The sequence below is a fragment of the Podarcis pityusensis genome (assembly GCF_964106645.2).
Source record: "Podarcis pityusensis genome assembly, chromosome: 14".
Lineage (NCBI taxonomy): Eukaryota > Metazoa > Chordata > Lepidosauria > Squamata > Lacertidae > Podarcis > Podarcis pityusensis.
In genome coordinates, this window is record NC_138039.1 from 38,361,718 (window position 1) to 38,375,079 (window position 13,362).

The following is a 13,362-nucleotide window of genomic DNA, read 5'->3' on the forward strand; positions in this document are numbered from 1 at the left end:
CGAAACCATCCTTGTAAATATGAAGAAACTGTAAGCAAAGACTTTACTAATGGAACCTCTGTGTGTGTTTTTATTTACCCTTTTAAGTGATGCTGCTGATGTGAGAATGAGACGGGATGGGTGGTGGTGGTGGGTCTGGGTAGGTTCAGCTTCCAAGCTTTTAACTCTGCTATAAACTAGCAACCAATCATTTTTTTTAAAACCTAGAACGCTTTGGGATAAGAGGATCTGCCAGGGTGTTATGTACTGAGCTGAATCCTAGAACAATAGGATCTAGAATGCAGCAGTCTGACTGGTCCGCAGAAGCCACCCAATCCAGCTCCAGGTGGAAGTGGATCAGTGACCTGATTGGCCTGCAGGAGCAGCAAATCAGGCGCCTGGATGAAGTGACTCAGCAAACCTGATTGGCCTGCAGGAACAGCCAATCAGGCTTCTGGAGGAGGTGAATCCGCAACCTAATTGGCCTACAGGAGCAGCCCGGAATTAGCCAATCACGCGGGGCCCATTGTGTAAATAATGTATATATAGCTAGATGTTTTGGGGAAAGTTTCATTCATTGCTACTATGAGCTGAATAAAGAGCATGAAATTCACACTCGACTCCGAGTATATTTCACAGGACAACAGTCTCCCAAGGCCAAATCCATCTTCTCTATGAACAGCTGTTTTCAGGTGCAAGTCCTCCAAGGTCTTTTCTACCCTTGCCAGATGAGGTCCTCCTTGGTAGACATGCCAAGAACTGAACTCATAATCTTTCCATTCAAATATGGCATTTAACCTACTACTAAAGCAGTGCCCCTGAAGATGCCCACAAAGTGGGCAGGAGCTTTCCCTGAACAGGAAGCTTCAGAGAACATTAGTGTGATCTAATGGCCAAACTAGATCCATAAATAGGACGTCTTGCATTTTGAAAAAGACTGATCTGCAGCCATGCAGAAAGCAGAGACTGGATCAGGACTTTGGTTCTAACGCAGGGCAGGTTAGTCCTTCACAACTGCTATTTTTATGGTTAAAATCTCACCCCACTGTCTGAAGTGTTTAGTTATTCTGTAGGGAGAAACACACAGGAACCATAAGAATGTGTATGTGTTTGGCCCTGCCCAGTACCATCCAGTGTGGCAGCCAGTGTCAGAGCTGTCTTCCTGATACTGGAACCACTGCAGTAAACGGAACAGGGATGAGTCAGGGCAACAGCAAAGTCGAGGCAAGAGCAACAGTTTGACTCACGGCTGCCCTGCCTTGCCTAGGTAAGGAGACCATGTTGGATGTGGATCCTGGAAGACCTGCTCCCTGCCTTGCAGGCCTTTCCCCACCTGGCCTGGGAGGTCAGGGCTCTGATTGACTCCAGCTACAAAAGCAGAAACCAGAGACAATCTTGGCTGTTTCTTAGTGCAGACTCAGGGCACTGAGCCCGATCTTCCACAGCCGCTGCCCGTCATGAGCCACCACTGGCAGGATTGGCAGCAACGGCAGCAGATATGCTCGTAACTTTATTCTCTTGCTAATTATGCTATTTGAAATGTGCATTTTGTATCTGACTTCCTTTGGCAATGCTTTCTTTTGAAACGTTTAAGATAAAAAAGTATTTTGTTAACTTTGCTGCGCTAAGTGTGCATTCCGTAGCTGACCTCCTTTGTCGTGTTTTATTTAGAAATCTTCAATTCTTTAGTTTCCCGTTAAATATGGTGTTTTGAGCGTATTCTCTGTGTACCTGACTTTCTTCAGTAATGTTTTCTTCTGGATTGTTTTGTTCAGTGTTTATGGGCCAAATCTAATCCTCTGAATGGTGCCATGTGTGTTAGTTTCTGTTTGTGCCACTGTGTAGTGCGCTGAGCAGAGTCACAAGACTCTGTTTTGCATTCCAAAGATTCCAGGCTATTGGAAGTCTCACAGAAGTCAGGAGACAGATGTGATGTTACTGGTTTCCTGTTCCTTTGTTGTTCAGTTGCTCTCTGCTTTCACAGAGAGAGCACGTGTTTCTTTTCTGTCTGCGTAGTTAGAAATAAAACTCTTTAGTAATGTAGCTCATAAACTTCTCGGCCTTCCCTGCGTGCTGGATACTCTGCGTAATGAGGGAACGTTCCTGGAGTCTCATCAAAGGCTCAGGTCGTTAATCACGTCGGAGGACTCGACTGGAGGAATCACTCGGTCGAACGCAAGTCTGACAATGTGGAGCCCCTCGATTGTTCCACACAGCCAAAACGTGGGTCTAGACGAGCAACATTTGTGGCAATGGGACCCTGTAGCATGTTGCGGGGGGCGGGGATGCATGGAGTGTTGCCCTGCCACCATTTTGCTATTCTGGACAGCTAAGGATGTAAACAGCTGTTCTTTTCCATTCTGTATCCATCGCCTGCTGCATTGCCATCTGCTGAAAGCTACGTGATGTGCAGTGCATTTCTTTTTCTGGGGGTACGCAGGGGTACCCCTTAACATTTTGTGAATCTAAGTTTGGCCTCATTGAGGGGCAGTATTTCAATATGAGTAGGAAAATGAGAGTATCCCTAAACATTTTTTAAAGAAAAAAAGCACTCGTTATTTGTCTCTCTGTCTGCTGTGGCAAGATTTCTTAAACTTATGCAATTTACATAATTAATTGCCACTGCCATTATGTTATTCTATTTCATTCATTTCAGTGCAAAGGAAATACAAAGCAAATGGAGGGAGCACAATCAATTATATATCTTTTGCAGGCTGCAAGCAATGAAGAAAAGCGATTCCCATTCCAGAAGTGGGGCGAAAAAGCAAACATGGGCAATTTCTGTTCCCATTTCTTATTTCGTCGAAATTCTCTGACACCCCTATGTACCACATACATCTCTTCTACTGGAGCACATCGTCATATCACCATAACCAGCTAGCATCATTACATTACTTTAAAAAAAAGGGGGGGGAAAGAATCTGGATTAGTTTAATAACTGTCTACTAAAACAAAAACATTGCTCCCCTATTAATTCTGTGCATTAGGGAGTGACAGTCTCCAGCAAAAAGCCCCTTTAAAAAAACTGGGTTACATTTCAAAATGATCCCACCCTGCCCCCTTTCAGACGTAATTTAGAAGATGAAGTACGATGCAATGTTGACAGATTTCTATGCAAGCACAGAAGTCGCAAGGTTGCCTTTTCTTTTTCCTTTTTTGGTGAGGGGGGTGGGGAGCTGGTCCCATAACATCCAAGAATAATTGATCGCTCCCAGCTGTGTCCACAGTCTCATTCCCGCAGCACATAATGAATTCTTTAACTTATTGGGTTTTCAGTGATTCCTTATTACTTCTGGCTTTCTTAAAATAATACAAAAGAACCCTTTTCAAAGCAGAAATGGTTAAAATTTACTGAGTGCAAGTGTGACTGAAATATTGTATTATATTTATTTTGCCATGAAGATACAGCATAGGGGTTGTCTCTAAACACCCACCGTGCTGCAAAAACCACCCTGTAGCAATATTTCAGACATGTAAGGTGCTCAAATAATGAATCTCCGTGACACAATGCATGCTCTCAAGACAGCCAATGCCCAAGATTGGGAAAGAATGGGCTTTTCAGACAGTATCAGCCGCAGTCGCCTCATAAAAGAATTCAAGGACTGTACTACACATTACTATTGTTTATGCAGACATTTTGGACTACAAATCCCATCAGTCTTAGCCAGAATGGCCACCGGTCAGGCATGATTGGAGTTGTAGTCCAGGAACATCTGGAGAGCACAAAGTTGAAGAAGGCTGGTTTGCCTTTATATACAATCCAGTTTAACGACGGGGAAGGAGACACTCCTAGCCTAACAAGATCATGGCATAGAGGCTGGTCATAATGAAGCAATTAGGAGAGAATGAGACAGAGCGAAGCCAGTCTCAATGTCAGCCCCGTCTTCTGTTTTGCCCTAACCGGGGACAGCCATTGTGGTGCCCTCCAGATGTTGCTGGACCACAGTTCCCATCATTCCTGACCATTGGTCATGGCGGCTGGGGCTAGAGGGATTTGGAGTCCAACATCTGGAGTGCATCAAGTTAGCTACCTCTACCCTAAGCTATAAAACATAGGAAGTCTCAAAATGCTTACACCAGATTCTTATGTTGCCTTATGTTGTACAGTGGTACCTTGGGTTACAGACGCTTCAGGTTACAGATTCCGCTAACCCAGAAATAGGACCTCGGGTTAAGAACTTTGCTTCAGGATGAGAACAGAAATCGTACTCCAGCGGCGCAGTGGGAGGCCCCATTAGCCAAAGTGGTACCTCAGGTTAAGACCAGTTTCAGGTTAAGAACAGACCTCCAGAACGAATTAAGTTCTTAACCCGAGGTACCACTGTAATTTGGTACAAACAATCAACAATGCTTAAAGAAGGAAATATAATGAAACTTAATAATTGGGCCATGGAATCTTCAACAAACCTTCCTTCTTGACATTTACCCAGACAGACAATGGCTTGGAACTCGATGACGTCCAACATCTGTATTGTCCACCAAGCTGCTCAGATATAACGTTCACCTCTAGGATACGTCCCCCAACCAGGCTCCTATGATCAAAGCCTTTCATTTCTTCAACTGGTTGATTTTTGAAGAACCAGCGAATTGTGTTCTTTCTACTGGGATGCACAGGACAACCTAGAAAGCAAGGGCATTGTTAGCCTATTTTCCTACGAGATTTGGATTTCTTTAAAAAACAGTCTGTGAAGTTACATTTCTCACGTGCACCATTTTGGGAGGCTAAGTTTCCCACTCAACCAAGCACTTTGTTTTAGACCACATGCTAATATTCTTCCTCGTCATCCAACCCTCTGCTCCAAAGCATCGACTCATGACAAGCTGGCACTGTTGCCCCAAATTGACACCCGGCTTCCAACACCGACAAATATATTTGGGAGTCATACCTATCCGTAACAGCTCCCCAGGTACTACGCTAATGTTGGTACCAATCCCAGATGCCATGAGAACACGCTTTCTCCTACTGTTGCCGTATAATCCATTGTTAGGCTTCTGAGATCTTCGTTCTGAGAGGAAAGAGGGGTGGGGAGAAAGTATTACTTCCTAGTGCATCTCAGGAATAAGTGTTGCAGATGGTTTGGTAAAGAACACTAAGTGTTTTCTTAGGAATGGTGCAGTGAACTGGATCTGCCTGTTGTGATTTCAGGGTAGAGTGCGTAAGAACATAAGAGGCGCTCCGCTGGATCAGGCCCATAGCTGTCAACTTACAGATTTGAAAATAAGGGACCAGCAGCCTCGAAAATAAGTGATCAGCAGCCAAAATAAGGGACTTTCCGGGCACAGGTATGTTCAACTTCTGAGCCCCTCCGAGCCAAAGGCAGAAAGCCCAGCCAGCAGCCAAACAAAGCCTCAAGCGGTGGTTCCCACAGCGCAGCAACCCGGCAAAGGGGATGCAGCAAGGAAAACCACCGTCACCTCTCCACTGAGAAGCGCTGAGCAAAGGCGAGTCCCCAGGCAACACAGCAGGGAGGGAGGGAGAGGAGCTGCTTCCTTTAAAACCCGGGAAATTTAAGGGACATCATCAATAAGGGACAGCAGTGGGACACGGCACTGGGATAAGGGAGTTTCCTGCCAAATAAGGCACGGTTGACAGCTATGATCAGGCCAATGGCTCATCTAGCCCAGCCCAGCCCTGTCTTCTTCATTTTCCTCAGTAAAAGGTAATGCGGATTTCTTTTTCTCTCCGGGTTTCATCTGCATTATTTAAGTGACTTTGCTAACACGGACAGCACAAGTACAGAGGAGAAAGCAGAAGTGTGGTTCAGGCAGAGAGTCACTGGCAGCTGATGGCATTTCTTGGTACCACTGGGCCTGATTTTGTACTTACCAGCCAATCGAAGAACAGTTGTGGCCATGGCTTGTCCAAGAGCATTGGAGGCTGTGCAAGTGTATATTCCAGCATCTTCATGTGAAACATTCCTAAGGATTAAGGACCCATTTGCAACAGAGAACACTTGAGTTCTTGGGAAGCTTTCATTCTTAAACCAAGTAACCTCGGGTTGGGGAAGACCTGGGGGGGGGGGGATAATTATTAACCTTTTATTGCTCTAGTTTTGTTTAAAAGTGCAAAAAATACTATGAAATTGGGGGAAACATAGTCAGCCCTTAACAATTAAAGACTGTGAACCCTGATGAATAATTTTTGATTATTTATTTACTATGCTGTTTCACTAGTAATTGCAATTTGACTACTACCAAAGCCTTTCTAAATTTAAGGAATGAAGTGGGACATAGATTATAATTTCAAACACAAGATGGCACTGACTGGTCCGGTTCGCATTTAACAGTAAGCCATACACCATGGCTGTATATGCACCACATATTTAAAGCATGTGACTTCGCCCCAAAGAATCCTGGGAGCTCTGGTTTACCCCTCACATGATCTGTTGGGAGGAAATCATGAGCGCTGGTTCTTCCTTAATGTTAAGCTAGCACACTGGTCTCTTGCCCCCCAATATGACACAGGAAGGGGACCAGGTAAGGCCATGGCTTTCCGTTACAGTGGTACCTCAGGTTACAAGATGCTTCAGGTTACAGACGCTTCAGGTTACAGACTCCGCTAACCCAGAAATAGTACCTCGGGTTAAGAACTTGGCTTCAGGATGAGAACAGAAATCACGTGGCGGCAGCGCGGCAGGCTCCATTAGCTAAAGTGGTACCTCAGGTTAAGAACAGTTTCAGGTTAAGAACAGACCTCCAGAATGAATTAAGTTCTTAACCTGAGGTATCACTGTACATGTGAAGTTGTCCTGCTGTTATGAGGAAAGAGCATCTTTAACACACACACACACACACACACACACAATTACCTTTCCATTACAGATCAGAACCAAACTGTTGTAAACAATTCTGTTAAGCGTCTTCCACAAAGAGGCCCAGGGATTCAGATCTGCCCCCATGCCCATTTTGCAAGTGGCATGCAAGGACACTGTATGCAGCATACGCACTCACAAATAAATGTTTTACATAACCCCCAAGTGACAGGAAGCTCGGCACAACTTTTTGCAGCTCAATTTGTTTGTGAGAAAGAACATGTAACATTTTAATATTGATTGTTCTTACATACACTGCTTGAGCACAGGGGAGCAGGCAAACCCCGCCACAGACAGTACTTTCCCCTTTATAGCGGCATCAGTTTCCCCTCAGCAGCATGTTTGCAGGGCCAGCCATAAAACAGAGAATTGTGATTTCTTCACTGGTTGTATTCAAGATGTTGGTTTCTTTACTGCCATTTGGGAGAGTGATGCAGCTGCCTCAGGCCCGTGGAGTTTGTAGGGGGCAACAATAGCACATTTATGGCCATTCTTCCTGAGCCCCTAGGTAGCCCCCACTGTTGGGAGGACAGAGCTATGGGTGCCCTGTCCAGAACCCCCAAAACTGCCCTTGGGTATGGTGGTGAAGGATGCCTTGACAGCCAGATTCAACCACCAGCCCAGTTGGCTTCCATACATGGAACCAAGAGGTGTCCTCTCCTCCTTTGCCTCGGGCTGCAAAATGTCTTGGACTAGTCCTGATATCCAGTAAGATCAAAGCCTGGTCACCACTAGCAGATAATGCTCCTTCAAGCACCATCTAACCACCTGCGCCTTTAAAGAAACGTCTATTAGCAGATGCCTAGAATTGTTTCATCAGAACTGAGAGAAGATGGCGGCTGCCAGCAGCGAAAAGACTTTTGGATTGATTCGGCAGAAATACCAGCGTGTGAGGAGATGCTGAACGGACAGAGGGGTATCATACACATAAAATCCACACAGAAACACATCATTTTACTTCAACTCACTTGTGGAAACAACTCAGAGGCAGTGAAAGAAGGAAAACAACAGGAAGATTTAAAGGAACTATTAGAAATGACCATCAAAAGCAGTAGAGATATGAGATGATCAGAGCCCCCCTGAACTTGAAGCATGGGAAGTCCCAACAAAAAAATTATAATTCGGCAGAATATTTGGATTATTTGATATGTATATGTATAATTTGGAATATTTAACGTGATTTGATTGGATTGTTAAAATGGAAAACTTAATAAAAATGATTTAAAAAAAGAAAAGAAACGTCTATTAGATAGTTATCTAAACGAAAACCTAGCAATGTCATCATCAGACAACATAGAACAGCAGCTTTCTGATTCTATTGTCCAGCATACCATGTATCCAGCGGCAGTTGGAGGGGTTGCATAGGTGGGGAGCCAGTATGGTGTAGTGGTTAAGAGCGGTAGTCTCGTAATCTGGAGAACCGGGTTCGTGTCTCCGCTCCTCCACATGCAGCTGCTGGGTGACCTTGGGCCAGTCACACTTCTTTGAAGTCTCTCAGCCCCACTCACCTCACAGAGTGTTTGTTGTGGGGGAGGAAGGGAAAGGAGAATGTTAGCCGCTTTGAGACTCCTGAAGGGGAGTGAAAGGCGGGATATCAAATCCAAACTCTTCTTCTTCTTGCTCTCCTGCTTCCCCAGTGCTGCTTAGCAAGAGGGGAAGACATGTGGCAACTTGGAGCAGGGACCAATCTGATGCTCCCGCCACTGTGTCTGTACTGCCCCTTCCCTTCTTGGTAAGCGACAGCGTTTTGTGGCATTCAGAAGATGGGAGAGCAAAACCAGCCACCCCTGCATATATCCACTGGCTAAGGAACAGGGATATTTTGTAGAGGTACATAGGAAACTGCCTGAGGCTGAGTCAGTATACTTGTTCATCTAGATCAGCTGCTCTGAGCTATAGAAGCTCTTAGGCCAAGGACTTTTGCATTCCCTGCTGCCGTGGTCCCTTTTAACTGTGGCTGAACCTGGGACCCCCTAGCTGCAAACATGCGTTCTAGCAACCCTGAGCTCTGTTCCCGCTCCATGAAACCTAATTATTAAGCCAGGCTTGAACACTCTTTTTTTTACAGGTCATTTTTCAAAATTGCTTTTGGGGCAATTTCTCCATGATCCTTGAGAGAGGAAGTTTAGCATCTAAGTCAGAAGCTTAGCACTTTTCTGTCCACACCTCAGGTTTGCTTCTCAGTATAATGTAAACCAGACTTCTTCTTCTTTTGGAGCTTGCTATTTTTATGGAAAATAAAAGTGTCTATCAAAAAAAGCCATCAGAGAAGCGATCAACTCTAACAGGGTTGCCAAACAAGTTAACTTAAGCAATTACTGTCTTCAACTCTAAAATCTGTTTTCTATGTTTCTGTGGGTTTTTTTTCTTTTAAAGAAAAAGAAGTCAACGGATTATTTAAAAGGACAAGTGATTTAAATGGCAGGTAGCATAAATGTTGCTGAGAAAGAAGCTTAGCCCTATTCGGAGAAGACCTCTTGAAATTAAGAAGAGATTTTGTTTCAGGCCTGAGCCCCTTTTGCGGTTGCAGCCCAAATACTTTCGGCCAGCGTTTTGGCACCCTCTCATAACTTTCTCAGTCAAGAGTTAAAATTCCTTATACATGCTGCATTTTCCACAGTTGCTCAGGAAGTGCTGCTCACACTACACAAAGGCTGAGGAAGCAAGACACATAAAGCCACAGCTAAGTGCCCAAAGTAAAAATAAGACAAGAATCAACAGCACAATAAACGCTGCAATCCTGTTACAGATTTTATACCTTTATGTCCAGTGACACTGGGTACATACACACCACACATTTAAAGCACGTGACCTCCCTCAAAGAAACCTGTAGTTTAAGGGTGATGGGAATTACAGCTCTGTGAAGGATAAACTACAGCTCCCAAGATCCTTTGGGGGGGGAGCAGTATGTACTCAGCAGCTGGTCAGCATAACAGTCTTGGACCCCAATCCTGAAAATACATTTACTTGATCCCTTCCCGGGTGCAGTTCAAAGGACTGGCATTAAGGCTCTTCAACTTTCTCTGTATGAGCCTACTAGTGCCATAAGAACATCTTCAGAGGGCGTCCTTTGGGTTTGGGGTGAGGAGAAGGGATGCTTGAAGGATCTGAAATTTGGGGGTTCTAGCAACAGCTGACCTGCTGTGCACTTCCTGGACTAGAAGTTAGTTATCCACCAGCTTTCACACTTCCCAAATGTTTTGACACAATTCTTAGCTGGTTAGTTCAAGTCCAGTTACCACAAGGAAGACGGAAGCAGCAACAAGAGCCTTGAAGTCACCAGTCCACAGAAGGCACCTAGAAAGCAGAATGGACACAGATTGCCTGCACGCTGCTTTTTGCACTTTGTTGATGTTGTTGTTTAGTCGTTTAGTCGCGTCCGACTCTTCGTGACCCCATGGACCAGAGCACACCAGGCTCTCCTGTCTTCCACTGCCTCCCCCAGTTTGGTCAAACTCATGCTGGTAGCTTCAAGAACACTGTCCAACCATCTCGTCCTCTGTCGTCCCCTTCTCCTTGTGCCCTCCATCTTTCCCAGCATCAGGGTCTTTTCCAGGGAGTCTTCTCTTCTCATGAGGTGGCCAAAGTACTGGAGCCTCAGCTTCAGGATCTGTCCTTCCAGTGAGCACTCAGGGCTGATTTCCTTCAGAATGGATAGGTTTGACCTTCTCGCAGTCCATGGGACTCTCAAGAGTCTCCTCCAGCACCATAATCCAAAGCTTTTTGCACTAAGGTGAGATTATTGTATTTCTATTTAAAGTATAGTAATTATTTCTAAATCTGCACTTATACATATAAATCAACATGCAATTTTAATGCAAATTTGTGTCCTTTTTTTGGTCCTCTTGCCTGGTCCTCCTTTTTTTTTTTTGCAGGGGGCGACAAGTTGCTGCTACCCTATTTGTTAACATTATATGATAATTAGCGTGCACATTTTCAAGCACGTACAACTCTTAGGGCTGTACCCAATATTCTCAGTGCCCTGGAGCGAAGGCTCTTATGCTAGCAGATAGGTGAATTTTATTGCTGTGCAGCAGAGGAAAGAAGCAGCTGCACTAGTGTGAACGTGTTGCACAACAGATTGCACAGTCTATCATGCAACGAAGTTGCCTGCAACCTACTTATGCATTCTCACGCACAACAACGTTCGACTGGCACAAAACATTTTGCCAGTGGAAGTGTACCATTAAGAAGCTTAGCACTACATTGGATAAAACCGCCATGGTATATCTGAACAGTCCTGCTTCCTCTCCGATGTCTGTTTCTACCTTGACTCTAGGATTACCCCTGAAAAACTTGAAATTAAATTTCGAATCAAAATTTCCCATTGCAAATGCAGCCAGTATTCAGCCATCTTTTCTTCCCTACTGCCCCAGATCAAATTTGCTAGACATGTCTCTACCTTAACCCCTCCAGTCTCCTATCTGATGATTTGCTTTTCAGAGTGCCTGTTCCACAGAAGTGCAATTTAGCTTTGAAACCACAAGGCCCGTTTACTGCTAACTATGTGAGATATTGTTTGCATTTACTTCTGCCTACTCAACTAAACCATCAGCCGACTGGGTTTTGTTAATTTCTCGTGTGAGGTTTCCTGCAATAATGATGAAAGCAAATGAATCTGCCGCATAGCAGAGAGTTGCCAAGTGGGGGAGAAACCAAGAAAGGCTCTTTTTCCCATGAAATAATAACTGGGGTGAGAGCAGGCCAGAAGTGCGCAAGATGCTGGAAGTACAAGTAGGGGTGGGAAACCCTGTGAGTTTTGGTTTCTCTCTGATCTTAATCTTTCCAGTCTTATTGTCAGTTCTCTAAATTTTCACACCAGTTTGCAATGACAACAATGACAACGATGATGATGATGATGATGATAATAATAATAATAATAATAGCTCATTAAAAATTCACCAGAATTTTAAAAATTAGAAATCACTTGAAAGTACCAAAGAGGCCTAGGATTAAATTAGGATTTAATTATATAAATGGGATTTAGAACAGTAAGAAAAGTCAATAAAGTAGATACTAGTTGGAAATACTTTTGTTTAAGAATGATATTGGAAAGCTGTTACATGCAGATACAAGGAAATTCAGAAGGGAGGGATTTGAGGAAGTCAATAACAGTGTAAATAAAATTTGGTTTTATTTGGATAAGGGATAACGATTATGTCTTTTACTGTTGTGGTCTTGGTCTTATTTTTTCTTTTTTAGTATTGTATTGTTTTTTCTTTGGTATGTTTTTCTGTTTTTGTTTTTCTCTTTTGTTATGTTGTATTTGTTATAATTGTGAAAATTTAATAATAAAATTTTTGAAAAAAAAATAATTCACCAGAATTTTAGTCCAAATTTCTCCTTACATGTTTGTATGCAAATTTGTCTAATAGATACATCTTTTTGCAAAACAATCCCCCCCCATCTAATGCATTTTTGTATGTTACATTACACCATCATATACATTTCTATGCATGCTTTACCCCAGTATATGCATTTTTAGATACATTACCTGGCTTGCATTGCAAAATTCAGTGAAGTGGAAATCTCCCCCCACCCCCCCAATAAAACCACCCCAATGTGGAAATTTGGAGAGCCAAACTTAAGACTGGATAAACTAAGAAATTGGGAGAATAAAAAACTGGCAGATTCACTCACTCCTAGTCATGAAGCTCCAATCTGGTGAATCTTGAGCCAGTCACTGCCTCTTAGTCTAACTTACCTCACATAGCTGTGAGGATAAAATTAGAAGGGGGGGGGGGAGAACTCAGCACGTCCCCTTGAACTTATTTGAGGAAAACTGGGATAGAAATAGTTGTGGAGAGCTGAAAAAAATGCCCTCAGAGCCCCTTACAATTACATTATTGTGGCTGCTTGTTCTCTTGACCTCTTTCCTTTTGGGCCAATCTGCATGCCAGAGGAGAGACTTCTGAACAAGACTGTGGCGTTCGTACGGAGCCTCCGGTCTTCTCACGGACTACTGACCCCGTACACCACTTATCCGCTGCCACCAACCAGATCCTCCCCGGTAAAATCACTTCAGCCTCAGTCAGGTTCTCAATTAGTAAAGGAGAGTGTATTTTATTTCAGACACAAACAAAGTTTTACGGCATTCCAAACATTGTTGCTCTTTACTTTCTTAGTCTTATTTTCCTCTATCTCTTCTACTTCCCCTCACTCAAGAGCCCACTGCCCTAACTGTCTCTCTATTACCAACTGCCTTTCCCAACCAGCCAACCCACTAAAACCAACCAACTACCCACCAACAACTCCCAACAACAACTAACTCAAACCTCGGGCTAAGCCCTTTTATACACAGGTAGGCTCCGCCTCCGGCTTTCCTATTGGTCTATATTTTTAACCCTATCTCTCCCCCCTGTTCAAACATTTTCTAAATGAACGGGCAAATGCCACAAAGACATTCTGACAACTAGCCCAGAGTAAAACAAAAAAAGCCAGCCAGGATGGTTTTTCCTTGTGTGGTTGGCAACTGCACACTCAGTACTGAGATTTAATGGTTTTCCTTACCCCCACAATCTTGACAGCAGGGTTCATAATAGATAAAACCCTGACCCTGGACAGAGAAGAG

The 13,362-nt window shown here is 43.9% G+C and overlaps 1 protein-coding gene across 2 annotated transcripts in view; it reads right to left on the minus strand.

Annotated features, from left to right (window-relative positions):
- The window catches only part of ADAMTSL3 (ADAMTS like 3), a 275,775-nt gene that overhangs the window by 16,229 nt on the left and 246,184 nt on the right, over positions 1 to 13,362 (minus strand). For both annotated transcript variants that reach the window (XM_080980240.1, XM_080980241.1), the window contains 3 exons: positions 5,807 to 5,989; positions 4,866 to 4,985; positions 4,387 to 4,599 (listed from right to left, as the gene is read on the minus strand). In XM_080980240.1, the coding sequence (XP_080836366.1) occupies positions 4,387 to 4,599; positions 4,866 to 4,985; positions 5,807 to 5,989 (516 nt within the window). The remainder of the gene's footprint in view (positions 1 to 4,386; positions 4,600 to 4,865; positions 4,986 to 5,806; positions 5,990 to 13,362) is intronic.